The sequence below is a fragment of the Lynx canadensis genome, chromosome B4, assembly GCF_007474595.2.
Source record: "Lynx canadensis isolate LIC74 chromosome B4, mLynCan4.pri.v2, whole genome shotgun sequence".
NCBI lineage: Eukaryota > Metazoa > Chordata > Mammalia > Carnivora > Felidae > Lynx > Lynx canadensis.
The window spans coordinates 5,187,085-5,210,199 of NC_044309.1; the positions used below are offsets into that span (position 1 = coordinate 5,187,085).

Below are 23,115 nucleotides of genomic sequence, written 5' to 3' on the forward strand. Positions count from 1 at the left end.
AAATGTACCTACTCCCAGAACCTGGGCAGTTTGGCTGTGTCTTCTCTGCATCTACACACCATGCTACAGTTTACCCCATGAGAGGAATTGCATACACGGAAGTATGAATATCTTGAGTTGGGTGGCCTAGATTATAGGGCTCTGAGAACAGGGAAGTGATGCACTTTGCCAGCCCACCAACATGGGCTTGTTGGTGCTGTCTCTACATTTATTAAACACGTTGCCTAAACCAGCACTGGGGACATGAAGCACACTGGAAACTCCCAACTAATCCAGGGTCAAATCCCACTGATGGCATTGCTACAATTCCTCCCTGCCCCCACAGCAGTTCCTGGGCTACTCGTGCAGCAGGTTATGAATTCTAGAAGGAAAACAATAAATGCATTCTACTTATTTAAAAAAATGTACCTACTCCCCATGCACGTGTGTGTGTGTGTGTGTGTGTGTTTAGCTTGGTAGTACCGTGGGTTTAGTTCCATGCTACCAAAATCTTAAATCTGTGTTTGTAGTGCTTTGCTGTATGTTAATAAAGATGGAAAAATACTCAGAGATGGAGGGTGGGGTGGAATGGGGAGGAATGATCATAAAACACTCCACTCTAGAAATATTTAACAGTAGACCGGAAGGGATAGTCTAATAAAAATACTAGACTCTGCTCTATGATAAAATGTTCCCTCCTTCTGAGGGAGCCTGAGTTGACCATGGAACTTTGGATGTCCCAGGTAATATTACATTATTGGTGGCTGGAAAGTCTCCATTCAGCCATGAATCAGTGATGCCATAAATCAGGACACGAGAGATAAGAAGTCCCCAGAGGGAATGGCTAGGCAAAGACTGGATTTAGCTGGTTTTTCCTCACCTACCCCTTTCTTTCCTTAAGCCAAGTTTGCTTTTTGATGCTGACAGCATCGTTGTCCTCGGCCTGGAGAAAGTTGTGAGATCGCAGAGTCAAGCTCTCAGCCTGTGGAGGACTCATGACCCCTCCCATGGGTGATTCTGAAACTTTGGAAGGGAAGGAGAGTCTAAGAACCCCTACCTCGCTCCAAACACCACACATACAGTTACTTTCAAGACCAGTCCATTTTGGGGGGGGGCTGCAAAGACATCTTGCACAAAATTGTATTTATCTTTTTGTAGCTGGCTTATTTTACTTTAGCATATTGTCCTTAGCACAGTCCATATTGTGGTACATTACACAATTTCCTTTCTTTTTAACGCTGGATAATATTCCATTGGTATGTACATACCATATTTTGATTATCTATAATTCATTTGTTGATGGACACTTGGGTTGATAACATGTTTTAGCTATTGTGAATAGGCTGCTATGAACGTGGATGTACAAATGCCTCTCTGAGACCCTACTTTCAAGTCTTTGGGGTGGATACCCAGAGGTGGAATTTCTCGATCATATGGTAATTCTATTTTTAATGTTTGAGGGTCTGCTATACTGTTTTCCACAATGACTACACCATTTTACATTCCCAACAATGCACAGGGTTCCTTTTCTCTACATGCTCTTGTTTTTTCATCTTCATGGTAGAAGATGTATCTCACTGAAGTTTTGGTTTCATCTCCCTAGTGATTAGTGCTGTTGAGAATATTTTCATGTGTTTACTGCACATCTTTTGTATCTTCTTTGGAGAAATATTTAATCCAGTTCTTTGCCCATTTTTGCATCGGGCCGTTTGTTTTCTTATTGTTGAATTTTAGGAGTACTCTATATATTCTGGAAATTAATCCTTTATCAGATATACAACTTGGAAATATTTCCTCTCATTCTGTGGTTTGATTTTTACTCTGTGGATAGGGTCTTTTGATGCACAAAATTGTAAAATTTTCATGAAGTCCAACTTGTTTATTTTTGTTGTTGTTGTTTCCTATGCCTTTGGTGTCATATTCAGGAAATCACTACCAAATCCAATATCATGAAGCTTTGTCCTATGTTTTCTTCTAACAGTTTTATTGTTTTATGTCTTATACTTAGGTCTTTTATCCATTTTGTGTTCATTTTTGCATATGATGTTCTATAAGGTTCCAACTTCTTTACTTTGCATGTAGGATGTCCAGTTTCCCTAGCACCATTTTTTAAAAAGACTGTCCTTTCCCAATTGAATGGTCTTGGCATCCTTGTCAAAAATCATTTTGCCATATATATGGTGTTCATTTCTGGGCTGTCTATTTCATTCATTTGTATGTCTCTCTTAATGCCAATACCACACTGTTGTGATTACTGTAGCTTTGTAGTAAGTTTTGATATCAGGAAGTATGGGTCCTCCAAGCTTTGTTTTCAAGATTGCTTTGGCTATTTGGGATAATTTGAGATTCCATATGAATTTTAGGATGGGTTTTTCTCTTTTTGCAAAAGACATCATTGGGATTTTGATAGGAATTGCATTCAATCTGTAGATCGCTTTGGGTAGTATTGACATGTCTTTCAATCCATGAACATGGGATGTGTTTCCGTTTATTTGTATTTTGTTTCATTTCTTTCAGCAATATTTTGTAGTTTTCATTATATAGGTCTTTCAGCTCCTTGGTATAAGTGTAATAATAAAATACTCCTAAGTATGTTATTACTTTTGATGCAACTGATTTTTGTATGTTGACCTTGTATCCTGCTACTTTACTGAATTCATGTAGTAATTCTAACAGAGTTGGTGGGATTTTTTTTTTTTTTTTGGTGGAATTTTAAAGTTTTCTGCATATAAGATCATACCATCTGCAAACAGAGATAATTTTACTTCTTCTTTTCCAATTTGGGTGGCTTTTATTTCTTTTCCTTGCCTAATGCTGTGGTAGAACTTCTAGTGCTATGTTGAATAGAAGCTGTGAAAGCGGCATCCTTGCCTTGTTCCTGATCTTCGAGGAAAAGCTTTCAGTCTTTCACCATAGAGTATAATGTTCACCATGGGTTTTTATGTATGGCTTTTATCATGTTGATGAAATTTCCTTCTCTTCCTAGTATTTTGAGTGTTTTTTTTTTTTTTTTTTTTTTTTTTTTTTATCATTCAAAGGTGCTGAATTTTGTCAAATGCTTTTTCTGGATCGAGATGCTCATGTGTTGTTCCCCCTTCATTTTCTTAATGTGGTGTATTAACACTGATCAGTTTTCATATGTGAGCCATCTTTGCATTCCAGTAATAAATCCCACTTGGTCATGGTGTATGATCCTTTTAATATGCTGCTGAAATCAGTTTGCTAGTTTTTTTTTTAAGGATTTTTGCATTAATATTCATAAAGGGTATTTGTCTGTAATTTTCTGTTCTTACGGTGTCTTTATCTGGCTTTCGTATCAGGGTAATGCTGGCCTCACAGACTGAGTTAGGAAATGTTCCCTCCTCTTTAATTTTTTCTACCTTCTTGACAGGTTTTGGTATTCTAGGAATTTGTCCATTTCACTTAGGTTATCCAATTTATTTGTGTACAATTGTCCATAGTATTCTCTTATAATCCTTTTAGTTCTGTAGAATTGGCAGTAATGTCCCCACTTTCATTTCTGATTTTAGTAATTTAAGTCACCTCTCTTGTTTTCTTAGTCCATCTAGCTATAGGTTAGTCAATTTTGCTGATCTTTTTGAAGAACCTACTTTTGGTTTCATTGATTTTCTTGTTTTTCTATTCTGTATTTCATTTATCTCTGGTTTAATCTTTATTATTTTCTTCCTCCTGCTAGCTTTGGGTTTGGTTTGCTCTTTTTCTAGTTCCCTAAGGTATAAAATTAGGCTGTTGACTTTAGATCTGTCTTTTTTTTTTTAATGTAAACATGTATAGCTATAAATTTCCCCCTTAGCTCCACTTTCCATAAATTTTGGTATGTGTGTTCCCATTTTTATTCATCTCTAGGTCTTTTCAAATTTCCCTTATGATTTCTTCTTTGATCTTTTGGTCGTTTAAAAGTGTATTGTTTAATTTCCACAGTTTTGTGAATTCTGTAGTTTTCTTTCTGTTATTGATTTCTAACTTCATCCTGCTGTGATCGGATTAGATATTTTGCATGATATCTGTCTTTTTAAATCTATTGAGACTTAACTTGTGGCCTAATGTGTGGTCCATCCTAGAAAATGTCCCATGTGGATTGAGAAGGATGTGTATTCTGGTGGTCTGTTATTAGGTACATAAATGTTTATAATGGTTATATTTTCTTTCCATATTGAACCTTTTATTAATATATAGTGTCCTTCTTTATCTCTAAACTTTTTTTTATTAAATTATTTTTTAAAGTTTTTAAAAAGTTCATTTATTTTGAGACCGAGAGAGTGCACACATGCATGCATGTGAGCGGGGGAGGGGCAGAGAGAGAGGGAAAGGGAGAGAATCCCAAACAGGCTCCCTGCTGTCACCACAGAGCCTGATGCAGGGCTCAAACTCATGAACAGTGAGATCATGACCTGAGCTGAAATCAAGACCTGAGCTCAACCAACTTAGCCATCCAGGTGCCCTTGTCTCTAAACATTTTTTTTATTTAAAGTCTATTTTGTCTGATATTAGCATAGCCATCCCTGCTCTCTTTTGGTTACTATTTGCATGGAATATCTTTTTGCATCTTTTCACTTTTAATCTATTTTTGACTTAAGTTTGTCTCTTGCAGGCGGCATATAATCAGATCAAGTGTTTTATTCATTTTGCCGTCTTCCATTAAACAGTTTAATCTATTTACATATAAAGGAATTACTGATAAGGAGGGACTTCTGTCATTTTGCTCTTTGTTTTCTACATACCTTTTAGCTTTTTTGTCCTTCATTTTTTGCATCACTGTCTTTTTTTTATGTTTAGTCAATTTTATGTCATGAAACATAAATTTCTCCATTTCTTTTGTGTATATTCTATAGTTATCTTATTTGTGGTGTCCAGTAATTCCTTTAAATGTAAATAGATTAAATGGGGATTGCATTTAACATCCTAAATTTATAACACTCTAATTTGAATTCATACTAATGTAACTTCAATGAGCTACAAGAATTCCTTTCTTACAGCTCTGTCTCTGTTGTTGATGTCTCAAAGTTACATCTTTATACATTGTGTGCCCCCAAAACATAATCTAATAATTCTTTAAAACGTTCTAATCTCTTAAATTATGTAGAAAACAATATTTGGAGTTACGAACCAAAGTTACCTTTTACACTAGTATTTTTTTTTCTTTATACATATGAGTCTCTTAAATCATGTAGAAAACAAAAAGTGCAGTTACAAACCATTATTGAGTAATACCAGCTTTATGATTGCCCATGAATTATTTGCCTTTACTGAGCTCTTTATTTCTCCATCCAGTCAAGCTACAGTCTAGTGTCTTTCTGTTTCACGTTGCACAACTCTTTGAGTATCTATTACAGGTCAGGCCCAGTGGTAGTGAACTGCCTCAGCTTTTGCTTATCTGAGAATGTCTTAATTTCTGACTTTTGAAGGACAGTTTTTCTGGATTCTTGGTTGGCAGTTCTTTTCTTTTAGCACTCTGAATATATTGGCCCACTGCTTTCTGGTCTGCAAAGTTTTTGATATATGAAAGTTATGAAAGTTATGAAATATGCTGATAATCTTATTGGGGAATCTCTTATATATGACACTTCGCTTCTCTCTCACTTTCAAGATTCTTTGGCTCTGGCTTTTGAAAGTTGGATTCTATAGTGTCTTGGGGAAGGTCTCTTTGAGTTTATCTTACTTGGAGTTAATTGAGCTCCTTTGAGGTTTATATTCATGTCTTTTATCAAATTTGGGAAATTTACAGCCATTATTTCTTGAAATATTCTCTCTGTTCCTTTCTTTCTTCTTTTGAGACTCACACAATGTTGGTCTCTTGATGGTGTCCCATAGATTCCTTAAGCTCTGTTTACCTTTCTTCAATCTTTTTTCTTTCTGTTTCTCAGACTTGATCATTTTTGTGATTTCCATCTTCAAATTTGTTAATTCTTTCTTCTACCTGTTCAAATCTGCCTTTGAATCTGTCTAGTGAATTTTTCATTTAGGTTATTGTACTTTTTAGCTCCAGAATTTCTTTTTGGTTTCTTTTTAGATTTTCTCTCTCTTTATTGATATTTCCATTTTGTTTGTACACCATTTTCTTTAACTTTCTCCACATTTTCCTTTAGTTTTTGAGCATCTTTATGACAGTTGTCTTAATGTCTTTGTCTAGTATATCTGCCATCCAGTCTTTTTTCTGGGACAATTTCTATTGATTTTTTTTTTTTCTTTTGACTGGGTCATACTTTCCTGTTTCTTTCTATGACTTGTGATTTTTTTTGTTGTTGAAAACTGGACATTTGAATCTAATAATGTGGTAATTCTAGAAACCAGTTTTGCCCATCTCTCATGGCTTGCTGTTATTTATTTATTTATATATTTTAAAGTTTTTGTTTATTGATTTTGAGAAAGAGTACATGCATGAGTGGGGGAGGGGAAGAAAGCATGGGAAAAAAGAGGATCCCAAGCATGGTCCATATCATCAGCACACAGCCCAACACAGGGCTCAGTCTCATGAACCATGAGATCATCACCTGAGCCAAAATTGAGAGTCAGACGCTTAAGTAACTGAGTCACCCAGGCATCCCTATTTATTTTTTGATTGTTGCAGGCTGTCACTGTGCCACAGGTCAGCCTGAGGTATAACTTAAGGTCTTCTCAAGTCGTTTCTAACTTTTCTCTGGGCTTGCATGGCCACCTTCTATTTTTCCCTAGATATGCAATTGTTTGTGACTGTCCTAGTCTTTAATGTCTGGCTCCCAAAAGGAGGAAATGGGAAAAAAGAAGGGGTGCGGGAAAGAAGGATACTAGCTCTCTAAATCCTCTGGAAGTCACTTCAGCTGGTCTGAGAGGGGCTTGCAACAGGAGGGAGAGATACAACAATGGCTTCCCACTTCTTTGGCAGCACGTCTGTGAGCAGAAGCACTAATCGGCGATCACAGCACCGATCCCTTATATTTATAGGACAGGGTCCTTTCTGCCCTCCCCCTGGCTCCTGCAAGCCATGTGCAGGCTGTGCCAGGAACACATGCACGGCTGCCTGCCCTGGGGCTGGAGGTGAGGGCTGGGCAGCCGCTGCTGTGTAAGGAGCTGAAACTAACCACAGTTTACCTTCCCAGTCTCCCCTGGAAGTTGCAAGCTTTCAATAGATTCCAGAGTTCCAAAATAGTTCTGTCAGACAGATTCTGCCAGTGCAATTATTGTCCAGGTGAGTAAATAGATTACAGATACTTCCTACTCTACCATCTTCCCAGAATCCTTTTTGAATAAATGTTTCCCTGGGCATACAATTCTAGGCACATGATTTTTCTCCTTAGCACTTTGAAGCTTTCTAGCTTTTTTTTAAAGTTTATTTATTTCTTTTGAGAGAGAGAGAGAGAGAGAGAGAGAATCCCAAGTAGGCTCCACACTGTCAGCACAGAGCCTGATGTAGGGCTTGAACCCACAGACTCTGAGATCATGAAAGTCAGACGCTTAACTGACTGAGCCACTCAGGTTCCCCAAAGTTTTCTAGCTTTTAATGTTGACGTTCTATTGAAAAACCCACTGTGTGTCTAATTCCTGTTTCTTTGCCAGCAATGTGTCTTTTCTCTCAGGATACTTCATATCTTCTCTTTGTTTTGGTGCTCTGCAGATTTATCACAATGATTCTTGGTATGGGTTTGTTTTTGTTTATCTTGCTTGGTGTCATTTCCCAAGTTTGACCTTTGGTGTCTTTGATGGCTTTAAGCCTTTCTGGAAAATACTCAGCCATTATCTCCTTATATCCTCTTCATCAATGTCCCTATTATCATCTTCTGGAGCTCCAGTCATGATCCTTGTTCTATCCGTCTAAGTCCAGGTTGCTATGTATAATGAAATACCATAGACTGGGTGACAACAAACATTTATTTCCCACATTCTAGACATTGGAAATCCAAGATAAGGTGCCAGCATGATTGGGTTGTGGTGAGAGCCCACTGCATGGTTTACAGACTACTACTGCCTTCTTGCCTTATCCTCACAGGGTTGAGAAAAAGAGAGCTCTGAGCCTTTACCTCTTCTTATAAGGACACTAATCCCCTCATGGCTACACCCTTATGACCTCATCTAAATGGAATTACCTTCCAAATGCCCCACCTGAGTATCATCACCCTCAGGATTACGATTTCAACATTTGAAGTTGAGAGGATACAAACATTCATTCCTTAGTTCTGTCCTTTATATCTTTAATCTCTGATTCACCGTCCATTTCTCTGTGCTGTACTCTAATATCTTCAGACTCATCTTTAAGTTCACTAATTTCTCCTTAGCAGGCTCTAATTTGATCTTTAACTTCTGTATCGATTTTTTAAAATAAATGTTTGTATGTTGATTATTTGTAGTTGATTAAATCCATTTATTGTTGACAAGTATTTACCAGGGTGAGTCAATAATCAGTTACAGAATTTGTATTTGAGAAGGATGGTTGCTTCAGAGTACCTCCTATTCAGTACCCTCTTCCCCTCCCCTACCTAAAACCCTTTTTGTTGTGAAAATCATACATCCATAAGTATATAAAGTGTTTATGTGCAGTTTAAGGATTAATCATAAAATGAAGACTCATGTGTATGCCAATCAGCTTAAGAATGTATTGTTCTGAATGTATTGTTTTGAATGTATTATATGTATTCTTCTCTACTATGCTTCTCACACAGTGTTATGTTTTTTATTTATGTTGATGCATGTAGCTAGAGTTCATCCACTTTTGGTATTAAAGTATTATATGGAAACACCACAGTTTATCCATTTTACTGTTGTCAGACATTTGGATTGTTTCTAGTGTTTTGCTATTACAAATAATAGTGCTAGAAATAACCTTGCACATGTCTCTTGATGCTCATGGAAAAGAGTTTCTTTATGGTATTTTCTTAGCAATGGCATTGCTGGGAGATAGCACATGTGTATCAATTTTGGATAATACCAAACTGTTTTCCAAAGTGACTGCACCAATTTATACTTCCACCGGCAGTAGGCGGGTTACTTTTTCACAATCTCACTAACATTTGTCCGTCTTAATTTTTAAAACTTTTAAATTGAATCCCAGGATAGATTTGAGGAGAATTGACATCTTGAAGATATTGAGTCTTCTTATCCAGAAACAATGTATATCTCTCTACTAATTAGGTTTCTTTCAAAAAGTTTTATAATTTTTCTATATAAAGGAGTGACATATCTTTTGTTGATTTATTCCTAGGTACTTAACTTTGGGTGAGGAGGTGTACTTTCTAAATATTATCTTTTAAAAACTTGTATTATCAAAATGCTTTTTGCAGGTACACAGAAAGAATATTGGTTCTTGAATATTGACTTTTAATTTGGCAATCCAGCTCCATCCTTAATAATTTATCTGTATATTATTATGATAAAATAACAATCATATATCTGAGAAAGATAAGCTTAAAAAGTTCACTTCAATCTGTATAATGTTTGCTTTTCTTGTCTTACTATATTGGTTAGGACTTCCTGTACAAGGTTGAAGAGTAGGCATTATACCGTGAAACTTTGTCTTGTTCCTATTTTGAAAGGGAATATTCAGGTTTGTCTATTTCTTCCTGAGTTAGTTTTGGTAATTTTTTAAAAATAAGGACCTGCCACCTACACTTTCAAACTTACGAGCGTGAAGGCATTTTAAACGTTTTATTTGTCTCCTCTTTTACATGCCTAATGTTATTTGTTTATGCTTTCTCTTTTATCCTTGATTAATTCTGCTAGAGGTTTGTTCATTTCAGTAGTTTTTTTTCAAAGAACCAAGTTTTGGACTTGTTGCATCTCTCTGATGTACCTCTGTTTTCAGCATTATTTACATCTGCTCTTATCCTTATTATTTGCTTCCTTCTTCTATTGGACCTATTCTGCTTTTTTATCATGTCTGTAGTTGGATCCTTTGCATGTAATGTGAAACTTTCCTTATTTTCTAATGTAAGTATTTATGGTTCTAAGTTTTCAGAAGATAGTGTTTTTGTTTTGTTTTGTCCTAATTTATTTTGTGTTATTTTTTTCTGACTTACATTCCTTGTGATGAGAGAAGTTGGTCTATATGATCTCTATCATTTGAAATGCATTGAGGCTGATTTTATGACCTGGCAACACATAGTTAGAGTTTATAAATGTTCCCTGGCAGCACCTGGGTGGCTCAGTTGGTTGAGTCTGATTTCTACTCAGGTCGTGATCTCGTGGTTCATGGGTTCGAGCCCCGAGTCGGGCTCTGCGCTGACAGCTTGCTCAGAGCCTGGAGCCTGCTTTGGATTCTGTGTCTCCCTCTCTCTGCCCCTCCCCTGCTCACGCTCTGTGTCTGTGTCTCTCAAAAATAAATAAATGTAAAAAAAAAATTTATAAATGTTCTCTGTGTGTGGTATTCAGTTGTTAGACATAGTAGTCCATATTTGATCAAGCTTGTTAATTATTTTCATAACTTTTATATTCTTACTGATTTATTTTCACACTTGACCCATCAAACACTTGGAGAGGTATGTTAAAAGCTTCCATTATGATTATGTATTTGTTAATTTTTTTATTTTTAACAAAATTTTTTAAAATGTTTGTTTATTTTTGAGAGAGACAGAGACAGAATGCGAGTGGGTTGGGACAGAGAGAGAGGGAGACACAGAATCCGAAGCAGACTCCGGGCTCCGAGCTGTCAGCACAGAGCCTGACGCGGGGCTTGAACTCACAAGCTGTAAGATCATGACCTGAGCTGAAGTCAGACATTCAACCGACTGAGCCACCCAGGTGCCCCTATTTGTTAATTGTTTTGATAGTTCTAATCATTTTTGCCTCATATATTTTGAGGTTATGCTTTACAGGTACACAGGCTTAGAATTGGTACCATTCTGTGTTAAGTGATCTCTATTTACTGATTATACTAACCTCTTTAACATGCATCCTCAATGTGTAAATGTTAATTCATATCCACAGCCTCCTCCCCAGCAATACCTTGGAGATGCTTTAATGCCATAACCCATTACCAGTTTCTTTTTGTTTGAATAAGTCTTTATTTCATCATCTTTCTTAAATGACAGTTTTGTGCAACATAGAATTCTGGGTAGTTATCATTACCTGTCTTCCGTATTTCATTGCTGTTGTTGAGGATTTAGCCAATACTCAAATTTGCATGCCTTTGTTGATTTTTTTTTTTTTTTTAAGAATTAGCAGTGAAGAGGTACCCGGTGGCTCAGTTGGTTAAGCATCCAACTCAGATTTGGCCTAGGTGGTGATCTCATGGTTTCATGAGTTCAAGCCCCACATCGGGCTCTGCGCTTGTAGCATGGAGCCTGCTTGGGATTGTCCCTCTCTCTCTCTCTCTCTGTCCTTCCCTGGCTCACACTGTCTCTGTCTCTCTCAAAATAAATAAATAAATGTAAAAAAATTAAAGAAAAAAAAGAATTAGCAGTGAAGACATGTGGGTCTGGAATTTTTTGGAGTTGTTTTAAGCTACAATTTTAACTCTCTAAAATATAAGACAACTCATGTTATCCATTCCTGAGTGAACTTTGGTATTTGTGTTTCAACGAATTTGCCCATTTTATCTAAGTTGTCATATTTACAGGCATAAAGTTATTCATAATAAAACTTTATGACCCATCGGTATCTGTAGGATCTGCAGTGATGTTCCTTTTCATTCCAATGTTGAGAATCAATGTTTATTCACTTTTCTTTTTTTTTTTTGTTAATTTTTTTTTTCAACGTTTATTTATTTTTGGGACAGAGAGAGACAGAGCATGAACGGGGGAGGGTCAGAGAGAGAGGGAGACACAGAATCGGAAACAATTTTTTTTTTAATTTTTTTTTTTTGTTTATTCAATTTTCTTCTTGATCAGTCTGGCTAGAGGTTTAGGATTCTATTGATCTATTGAAATACCAGCTTTTAGTTCAGTTGATATTGTCTGTTGTTTTTTTCTGCATTCAATTTCATTGATTTCTGCTCTTATCATTACATTCCCTTCCTTATGCTTACTTTAGGTTTAATTTGTTCATTGTTGTCTGGTTTCTTAAGGTGGAAGCTTAGATCATTGATTTGAGACTTTTCTTCTTTTCTAATATAAGTACTTAGTATGATTAATTTCTGTCTATGATCTCTTTGAGTTCCACAAATTATGTTATTTAAATGTATTTTTATTATTTTCAATTAAAAAATTTTTCTATCTTACCCTTCTAATTTCTTTTTTGACCTGCAGATTATTTATAATAATATAATAAAATTATTAATATAATAATTTATTGAATTTCCAGATATTTTTATCCAGAGGATTTTCCAGATATTTTTCTGTTAGTGCATTCTAATTTAATTCCATTGTGGTTACAGGACATATTTTGTGTAATTTCAATGATTTGGAAATTTGTTGAGGTTTACTTTATGGCCCACAGCATGGTCTCTCTTGTGAATGTTCCATATGTATTTGAAAAGAATGCATATTCTGGTTGTTGGATGGGTGTGTATTCTGTAAATGCCAATTGGATTAACATTTTGATCTTCTATATGTTTACTGCTTCTTTTTCTATTTTTTTTTTTTAACTGGAGGAATAGTGTTAAAGTCTCTAACTATAATCCCGGATTTGTATTTTTCTTCTTTCAGTTCTATCACATTTGCTTTATGAATTTTGAAGCTCCATAATGTAGGTACAGACACCATTAGGATTTCTATGTCTTCCTGGTGAATTAACCCCCTTATTATGTAATGTCCCTCCTTATCCCTGGTAATATTCCTTATTCTGATGTCTACTTTGCTATTAATCCAAATACTCCACATTTCTTCTGATTATTGTTTGCATGGTATATCTTTTTCAATCCTTTTTCTCCTAACATATCTTTGCCTGTATATCCTAAGTGGCTATTTTGTAGTCAGCATATAGTTGAGTTTTTTTTAAATTTAATTGAACAACCTCTGTTTTTTTGATTGGTGTGGTTAGATCACTTATATTTAATGTAATTTTTGATGTGGCTGGATTTAAGCCTACCATTTTTCTAGATGTTCCTGTTTGTTCCATCTGATCATTGTTCATTTTTCCTCTTAACTCCCTGTTTTGGGTTGATTATTATTTATTATCCCACTTTATCTTCATCATTGGTTTATTATGTGTACCACTTTAAATTATTTTTAGTGATTTTGCTAAGGTGAAGAATATACATCTTTATTTTATCAGAGGTTACCTTCAAATAATATTACAGCATCTCACATATAGTTAAGAACTCTACCAATGCATAGTTAACAATTTCTCCCTCCCATTTTTTTGTTGTCATACATTGTACTTTTATATATTCTATAAATGCAATACTTTGCTACTATTTTTGTTTTAAATAGTCAAATATTTTTAGAGTGATTTAAAAGAAATAATATATTTTATTTACCTCCATTTTAATCCTTTCCAGAGCTTTTTTTTTCAGATATCCAAGTTTCTGTTTAGGATTGTATTCCTTTTGCCCAAAGAACTTTTTAAAGTGTTGCTTATGGTGTAAGTCTGATGGTGATGAATCCTTCTACTCTTTGTTTGTCAGGGAAAGTCTTTATTTTGTTTTTATTTTTGAAAGATATTTTCCTGGTTATAGAATTCTGGAATGACAGATTATTTTGTTTTGTTTTATTTTAGGACTTTCAACATGTCACTCCATTTTCTTATGGCTTGCATAATTTCTGATAAGAAGTCTGCTAAAATTCTTATCTTTGTTCTTCTATGTGGAAAGTCTCTTTATCCACTTTATCATAATTTTTCTTTATCTTTGTTTTTCAGCAGTTTGAGTATGATGTGTTTCGGGATGAGGGTTTGGGTGGGAGAGGGGGGTGGACATTTACCTTGTTTGGTGTTCTCTGAGATTCCTGGATCTTTGATTTAATATCTTTTATAAATTTGGGGATATTCTCAACTATTATCTCTTCAGATATTTCTTGTGCTTCATTCTCTCTTGTTTCTGGAATTCTGATCACACATATATTAGCCTATTTTCTGTTGTCCTACAGATCTTAGATACTTTGTTCCATTTTTTTCTCTCTCATTTTTTCTCTTTGTGTTTCTGTTAGAGTAATTTCTACTGACCTATATTCAAGTTAACTGATTCTTTCTTTGGCTGTGTCTTTGGCTTTGTGCTATCAGTGTTCTGATAAGTCTGTCAAAACCTTTCTTCATTTCTATGGGGCGCCTGGGTGGCGCAGTCGGTTAAGCGTCCGACTTCAGCCAGGTCACGATCTCGCGGTCCGTGAGTTCGAGCCCCACGTCAGGCTCTGGGCTGATGGCTCAGAGCCTGGAGCCTGTTTCCGATTCTGTGTCTCCCTCTCTCTCTGCCCCTCCCCCGTTCATGCTGTGTCTCTCTCTGTCCCAAAAATAAATAAACGTTGAAAAAAAAAAAACCTTTCTTCATTTCTATTACTGATTTTTTTTTTAATTTCTAACATTTCTATTTGACACTTTCATATGGTTTCCACCTCTCAACTGAAATTCCACATTTGTTCAGAAATACCATCCATCCTTTCCACTGAGCCATTAACATGTGGATGATATTTATTTTAACTTTCAGTCTCATAGTTCCGATTTGGGGGTCATCTCTGAATCTTGTTATTGCTTTGTCCCTTAATAGGGGGATTGTGTCGTTGCTGCTTTTTTTGAGTGTCATGTAATTTTTAATTGAATGCTGGACCATGTGTGTAGAACTGAGATAAATAGTATTTATGCCTGAAAATGAGAAAGCTTCTCCTGCTAGACTGATAGTGTGGGGGGGATTGGTCAGTCTAGTCGGGTTTTGAATTGGGTTTGGATTTTGTTGTTCTGTGGTTACCTTCAGAACACCACTGGCTTCAAATTCCTCTAGTGGTAACTTGTGGTTAGGGTGGGGGCTGGAGTGCCAGAGGGTTTTTCTATGTCCCTAATCCTCCCTCATCTTTTGTCCTTCTCTATGTATCTAAACCACAAGAGGACTTCTCTACACCCTTGCTCACCACACCCTCAGTGATTGACTGCTGTGCTTGTTACTTGGTGCTCACTTGCTGGAGGTGGTGGGGTCAGGAGAAGTTTGCTGTTGTCCTAGTCCTATCCCAGTCTTAGGATGCCTTGTGTATCTGGCCCTCGGGGTTGGAGCTTTCAATATATGGCTCCTTACTTTCATGGCATGCAACTTCTCCCTTATATCTTTAACAGGTTTTGTGTAGAAAAAAAGCTTCCTTCCCCTTGTCCCACAGTAGTGGACCTCCAGTGGAATTGGTATAGGATCCTGAGCCACGACCAAGTATGTGTGCGTTTATTTCTGGACTTGGTATTCTGTTTCATCAATCAATATATTTGTCTGTTAATCTTGACACCAATACTACTATGTCTTGATTATTGTAGCTTTATAATAAATCTTGAAGTCAGGTAGTATAAATCCTGCAACTTTGTTAATCATTTTCAAAGTTGAGTTTGGTCCTTTACTGAATTTTAGAATAAGTATATCAGTTTCTACCAAAAAAAAAAAAAAAATCCCTTGGAAAGTTAGATTGGAATCGCATCAAATCTAGAGATCAAGTTGGGGAAGAAGTGACATCATAATAATATTGAGTCTTCTCAATATCTATAAACAGTATCTCTCTCAATTTATTTAAGTCTTCAGTAATTTATCTCAGAAATTTTATATAGTTTTTGGTTACCAGTTTTGCACATTTTTTTGTCAGATGTATTCCTAAATATTTCCTAATTTTTATGTCAATACAAATGGTGTTTTTTTTCAGTTTCTAACTTCTTATTGCTAGTATTTTATATATTGATATTTGTGAGTTAATTGTGTATTCTGAAGCCTTGCTAAACTCACTTCTTCTAAGAGCATTTTTGTAGATTCCATAGGATTCTCTATGGAGATGATCATGTCATGAGATTATTTGAGTATATTTCACGATTTCATTTTATCCACTCGGCTTACTAACTGTAATTCTTTGTTGTATTATTTTGGTGGTTGCTTTAGGATTTATAGTGTATTTACCTCATCACAGTTCACCTTCATGTGACATTATACTGCTTTGCATATGTAGTTCTTATGAACCTTAAGCAATATACTTCCATTTCTCTTCTAGCCTTTGTGCTATTGTTGTCATACATTTTACCTCCACATATGTTATAAACACCACAATAGATTATTATTATTTTTGCTTTAAACAGTTGGTTATTTTATTGGCTGCAGATTTTAATAGATACTTCCTCTGTATTATTCATCATTTCTGGGTGTTTTGTAGCAGGAAAGTTTTTATTTAGAATATCTACTCTGTCATTTTGCTGAAAAAGGAAACCTACTAGTGGTCTTTCCATTGTGAACATGCCTCAAGAAAAGATAACAATTGATATATGAATGCACAAGGGTATCAAGACACTGAAACCAGCCCAGTCAGCCACACAATGACCAGTTACTTACTATACAAAGCTAAACTCATAAATATAACAGAGATAATACATTCGATTGTATCAATAACCTTTCTTTCTAGAGGCCTTAATCATATCTTTTGATACTCAATTATAATTTCTGTATATATTCTCTCAGAACATTATTCCTTAGATATTCCGTGTAAGCACGTCTTGCCTCATTTATAATATTGTGAGTTCCTTGTGGAACATAATATTATGGTGAATGGATTTCACAGTTCTCTGCTGCTCCCACAGTGCTAGGTAGGCCTGGTAGGTCATAGGTGTCTTCTGGGGTTAGTGGCTTATGAATACACAGAGAGGAATGGATGAAGTAATGAAAATAGCAGTAAACTTAAGGTTCTGGGATTTTGAAAATTCTCAAGTAGCCAAAAAAATCATATACAAGCCCCAGTGATCGCCAATGAAGTCACCAAAATAGCGTGGAGGGCCACACCTCTCTCTACTTCACAGAACCTGTGAATCAGACTCCTTTGTCAAGTTGATTTACACAGTCTAATATATTAAGTATCCTTGGCCCAGTCTCATATCCAGAGTTCAAAAGGTATCCTGTTAGCATGCCCTTCCCGTTCTTTAAGGAGAGTCGGAATCCATTCCCATTTTCCCCCTCTTATTCTACCAAGTATATGTCCACAGCATGCCAAGTGTGTTAAGATACAAAGAAGAATAAGATGTAATTTCTCCCCTCAAGAAGCTCACTGTGATGCTGACACATCAAAAGCATAAAGGCCTTGTGTTCACAGTAACCCATTTTCCTTCATTATTTTTCTAGCTGAAATGCCAGCCAAGCCAACACATTTATTTCCTTTTGGCACTCACTTTGTTAATCATTTTCAAACTTGAGTTTGGTATACACTCTATATCCAGGTCATTATCTTTAACTCATCAATTCTTTTCTTTCTCTCTCAGGCTCACTAACAGAAATTCCCAATCCACTTTTTGTGTGGCAGATGAATTCATCATAGTTCAAGTCCTTAAATATTGATTTTTGAGGGATCAGAATAGTTGAGTGGCTAGAGGGTAAAGAGCAAAGAAAAGAGAAAGCATGAAATAGACTCTATACTTGTAAGACTCAAGAGGAAATCTGCCCCCTCCTCTCTTCCTTATTGACACTGTCTTGGTTCAGGATTTCATCACCACTTACTGGAACTATTACAAAAGTTTCCAACTTAGCTTCCTGCCTCCAGACCCTTCTGACTACAGTTTACTCTTCACATTCTTTACAAGAGTAATCTTTCTACCATGTAGGTCCAATAATGTCCCTCCTGCCCAGAGACCTTCAATGGCTTCCTACTGCTCGAAAGATCAAGTCTTTCCTAATAGAAAACATTCAAATAACATCAACCATGTTTAATGAGTAACATGGATATGACTCCCAAGTGTATATACTGGGGGGGGGGGGGGGGCGTGTTATACATGTTTTCACTGAGTTACTCACTATTTGGTAAGATCAATTTGGCAAAGGTGATTTAGCCCAAACAAGTTAGTTGAAAGTAATGATTTGATTGAAAAAGAATATCCCCAGGAGTATTTCTTCCATTTTTTGTTTTTAGATGTTGAGGCATTTTCCCTGCCCTTTTTTGCTCTGTATAGCTTATTTTCATCCATTTATTCCTACTATGTGCTTTTTAGAACATCAAATATTTAAAAAAACCTTTTATTATATATATATATGTATATGTATATATATGTATGTATGTATATATGTACATATATATGTATATATATGTATACATAGAGGCGGGGGAGAGAGAGAGAGAGGAAGAGAGAGAGAAGGAGAGGGAGAGAGAGAGGGAGAGGGAGAGAGAGAGGGAGAGGGAGAGAGAGAGAGAGAGAGAGAGAGAGAGAGAGAACTTAAGCAGGCTCCGTGCTCAGCTCCCAATACAGGGCTCAATCCCACGATCCTGGGATCACGACCTGAGCTGAAATCAAGAGTCAGCTGCTCAATCGACTGAGCCACCCAGGTGCCTCAGAACATCCAACATTTTGAAACGACCTAAATATCCAGCCTACACACATCTCTAGCCATAAGGAACTGTTTAAACAAACTGCAAAAATGTTATAAAATTTATGTATAAAACATTATAATGTGTATAAAAGTATGCACAAATGTTATATATGGTAACTTTATAGAACGCATTTGCAAACTTTATGAAGTCATGAAAACATTGCCAAACAAGATCAGCTATAATTAATTAAAAATGAATCTGAGAAAACCCCCAAATTCTACATCTTTTTTGTGCTACTTCTTTTGTAGTTTGATTTTCTCTTTACAAAGGCAATTTACATTATGAGAGAAAAATAAGAAAAGGCAGACAACTAAGCAGACACACTCACACACACATGACCCATAGTATCTCCCTGCTCAATGACAACTACTTAAGGATCTTCTAGTAAAAACTGAATAATATGATGCATATTATTTGAAAGGAACTTCACTTTGCTTATGCAGTCCTCCACTGTTGAACACTTAGGTTGATTTCAATAAATCCCATATTTTGTGCGTTAAAGTTTTCATCAGTGTTTTGTTATGAGTAGCAGCACAAAGCAATTATAACTAGATAAGATGGATTTCAAATTAAAAAAAAAATGAAAGGTTTGAGTAAAACTCCCTAGAATTCTGCAAAAAATGGTTTAAAAAATGTTTAAGCACACATAAGTTGTAAAACCACCCCAAAGTGTACTAACACCCTGTACAACGAAACCCAAGTTGGTGAGATATATTTATCTTCAAACAAATCATCATTTTCTCCAGCTGCTTTTGGAAAATCATCTTCAACCTTTCAGGTTGTGAGGATCTTTAAGAATTAAATTACTTCTTGCTCAAGTTGATGGGTTTCCCCTCCAAATCATGCCTTTTGAATGAGAACAGGTAACAGCAACTTGCTGTGTCTGTTAGCACTGTACACTAGCAGGAGCATATCTGAGCCTGTATTATTTGCTCAGCTGGTGATAAGGAATGGGCTTCTCTCTATAATTTCTGACCAGGATCATAGTACCAAGTAGCAAATTTAATCATTTGTATCCACTTCCCTTCCTAGCTCATTGAAAAACGTTGGGCACAGTCTACTCTGTTAGCTCTCTGTTCATCTTTACCCTAATACTCTGTTGTCTTGATTACTGTGACCTTATTAATAAGTCTCAAAGTCAGAAGTATTATTTCCAATTCGGTTGTTTTTCAAAGTTGTTTTGGCTACACTGTGCCTTATGCATTTTCATGTGAAATCTGCCATCAGTTTGTTGATTTCTGCAAAAAGCCTGCTGAAATTCTGACCTGGGTTGGGGGAGGGGAGTGTTACCTTAACAATATTGGTTTGTCCAGTCCATGAGCATGGTATACAGTCTCCATCTGTTTAGGTCTGCTTTCATTTCTCTGAGCAGTGGTTGGTGGTTTTTAGTGTACAGGTCTTTCTCACCTTTTGTCAGATTTATCCGTAAGTGGGTCGTACTGTTTGATGCTATTGAAAATGATTCCTATTTTTTAAATTTCAATTTCCAGTGGCTCATTGCTAATGTATAGAAATGTAACTGATTTTCACAGACTAATGTTTTGTCTACAGCAACCAAGGCTTAAAGAACAGCTGATGTTCAAAATAAGTGTAAGAAGAATTCAGCTCAGATCATCTTTTCAACAAATAGTGCTAGAACAGTTGGATATCCATTCGCAAAACAAAACCTGAAACCAAACCAATATGGAAGCTTCAATCCATACTTTACATTATATAGAAAATTACTCAAAAAGGAATCACAGACATAAATGTAAAACCTTAAAGCTATAAAACCTCTAGAAGAAAATCTTTGTGACCTTGAGTTTGGCAAAGATTTCTTAGAGATGACACTGAAAGCTATTAAAATACATAAAAGAAAAATTAATAAATTGAGGTTTCTCAGAATTAAAAATTTCTGTTCTTCATCAGGCACTGTTAAGAGAATGAAAAGATAAGCCACAGACTCTGAGAAAATATTTGCAAATCATATCTGATAAAGGTCTTGTATCCAAAATATATAAAGAATGCTGGAAACTCAATAACAATTCAACTCAGTTTTTAAAAGGGCAAGAGGCTTAACCAGATGCTTTACCAAAGAAGATACATTGGTGGCGAATAAGCACATGTGAAGATGCTCAACATTATTCGTTATTAGAAAAATGGAAATTAAAATTACAAGGGTCCACTACCCACCTATTAGAATGGGTACAACTAAAGAGACTGATGAACCACACACACACACAATTTGGCAAATATATGAGGTGATGAATGTGTTAAACTTATGATGGAAATCATTTCACAAGAGGTACATATATTAAATCATTGTATTGTACACCTTAAATTTACATGATGTTATATGTCAATTATATCTCAGTAAAGCTGGGAAAATATTTTAAAGGAAAAAACAACTGATCATACCGAGTGCTGACAAAGATGTGGAGGAATTGGAACTCAGACACTTGCTGGTGGGAATGTAAAAATTAAACACATACATGCCCCATGATTCAGCCACTCCACTCCCACCTTCTCTACCCAAGAGAAACGAAAGCCTGTGTCCACACAAAACCTACATATGAATGTTCATCACAGCTTTAAATGTAATAGCTTCAAACCAGAAACAACCCAGATGTCCAGTAAGAACTGAATGGATAAACAAACAGTGTGATACCCATGCAATGAAATACTACTCAGCAATAAAAAGGAGTGAACTATTGATACAAAGGACAAGACGGAGGGAGAATTATCAGAATAATGACTATGCGTGAAAGTAGCCAGACAAGAAAGAGTACACATTGGATGATTCCATATATATAAAATTCTAGAAATCACAGCAAGCCAAAAGTGAAAGCCCATGGTGGTGGCCTGGGGGGACAGAGCATCACGCAGGACAAGAGGAAACTTTCCGTGGCGATGATTATATTGACCTTCTTGATCATGACGGTTCCACAAGTGTATACATTTACCTCTAAACCCATCAGATCATGCAATTAAATGTATGAAGTTCATTATGTCCTGTATTTCAATAAAACGGTTCCAGAAACACAGGAAACACCAGGAGCAGCTGAATGGCAGCAGTACCTTGGTGAGGCCAACAACCACGCTGTAGCTGATGAGCTTTGGAGACCTTTCCTCTGCCCTTGGAAGGGTACAGCTCAGCCTGGCTGGGCTCAGACTAAAGCTGCACCTCACTTACCACATCGTGCGGGTAAAGTTGCCCCGGTCTGCTGGCTACCCCGCACGCTGGCTAGCGAGCTGAGAGGAACTGACTAGGTCACCAACACAAGTCAGATTCTCAGATATGGGGGGAAATCCATAGTGTCAAGAAAATAAAACTTCATGAAAGCCCGCAGAGCTACAGGGTTCACACCAACCCAGCCGCAGCAGCAGCAGCAGCCGTGGATGGATAGCTCTGATCACCTACTGGGTGGACAGACTGGACCGACGAGGTGTAAATGACGGAGAGTCTTGCCTTACACACACACACACACACACACACACACACGCACGCACGCACACACATCGCGGGGTTAACCAACTCCCAGAGAGTGTACGATGGATGGATGGCCTTCAGTGAATCCCCCCCCCCCCCCCCCCAATTCTATGCACGTGCATTGATGCATTTTTCTGGGGAGAGGGTTCCGAGCCCTGTTGAGAACCTCAGGTCGCTTCCTGACTGTAAAAGGATCAAGAAACGCTGACAAGGACAAAGCCAGACCGTCTATGCTTTCTCCTCCCTGCTCTCTAGCTCCCCGGGATGAGAACCTGGGAGTCACTCGTTCGGGTCTTCCTGCTGAGATTACATCTGACGACCCACGTTCGTGGCGAGCGCACCGAGCCATCACCGCCTTGGTCTCTTCCCCGCTGGCCCGGGCGCGCGGACCCCAGGCTGCTAACCCTTTCGCGGGCTCCTGCTGCTTAGGAATCTGCACTCACCGGCCGCACACGTTTTCTCTCCGCAGGGACGCAGCCCCCACCCCGTCCTACCGCCGCGCTGCGGGTCCGAGGGCAGAGACCCAGAGACCGGGGGTCTTCCTCGGACCCCCGCGGGCTCTGCCAGCCGTGTAGACTGCGCCGTTTTCCCCCGGGGAGGGGCGGGGCTCAGACAGCCGCCTTCCCAGATTTCTTCCCAGCGGCCCGGAGCCCCGCTGGCGACCCCGGCTCCGTCCCTTCGCCTCGGAAGCGGGGAAGGCGCGGCTCGCGTGCCGGGGGTGGGGGCCCTCCCCGCCGCCCCGTCCACGTGTCCCCGCGCGTGGGCGCAGCGTCCGGTCCTGGGCACCGACCCGCGGCCGCGGTAGGTGGGGCGCCCCCGCCGCCTCCCCGCCACCCCCCACCCCTCCCCGCCCCGCCGGGGACGCGCGCCTCTCCCTACCGGGCGTCGCCGGCGGCCGGAGCAGCAGCAGCAGCAGCAGCAGCGGCGGCAGCGGCGCGGGGAGGGCGCGGAGCCCGCAGCCCTGGGGCGGCCGCCGGCCCATGTCCGCACGCTCGGCCGCGCTCCCGCCCGCCGGCCCCCGGGCTCGCGGCCGCCCCGACGCCCCGCCGGCCGCGCGGGCAGATGCCCGACCGTCCCCGAGGCGGTGGCGGGCGCCACTCCCGGGACTGGCCGCCCCGCCAGTCGCATTCGCTTTCGCTTTTGCTTTGGCCCCCGGAGGGCTGGGGAGAGGTGCGGAGCCGTGACAGATGGGTGACTCAGCATCCCCACCCCCCTCCTCTCGGAAAAGCCCCGCCGCCGCCGCCGCCGGGCCCCCCGCGCCGCCGCCCGCGTCCCCGGCGCGCCCCG

General features: G+C 38.3%; 1 protein-coding gene across 3 annotated transcripts in view; it reads right to left on the reverse strand.

Annotated features, from left to right (window-relative positions):
* IL15RA (interleukin 15 receptor subunit alpha) overlaps window positions 1–22,837 on the reverse strand; it is a 48,336-nt gene extending 25,499 nt beyond the window's left edge. For all 3 annotated transcript variants that reach the window (XM_030321112.1, XM_030321110.1, XM_030321108.1), the window contains exon 1: window positions 22,708–22,837. In XM_030321112.1, the coding sequence (XP_030176972.1) occupies window positions 22,708–22,810 (103 nt within the window). In that variant the 5' untranslated portion in view covers window positions 22,811–22,837. The remainder of the gene's footprint in view (window positions 1–22,707) is intronic.
* Between the last annotated feature and the right edge of the window lie 278 nt (window positions 22,838–23,115).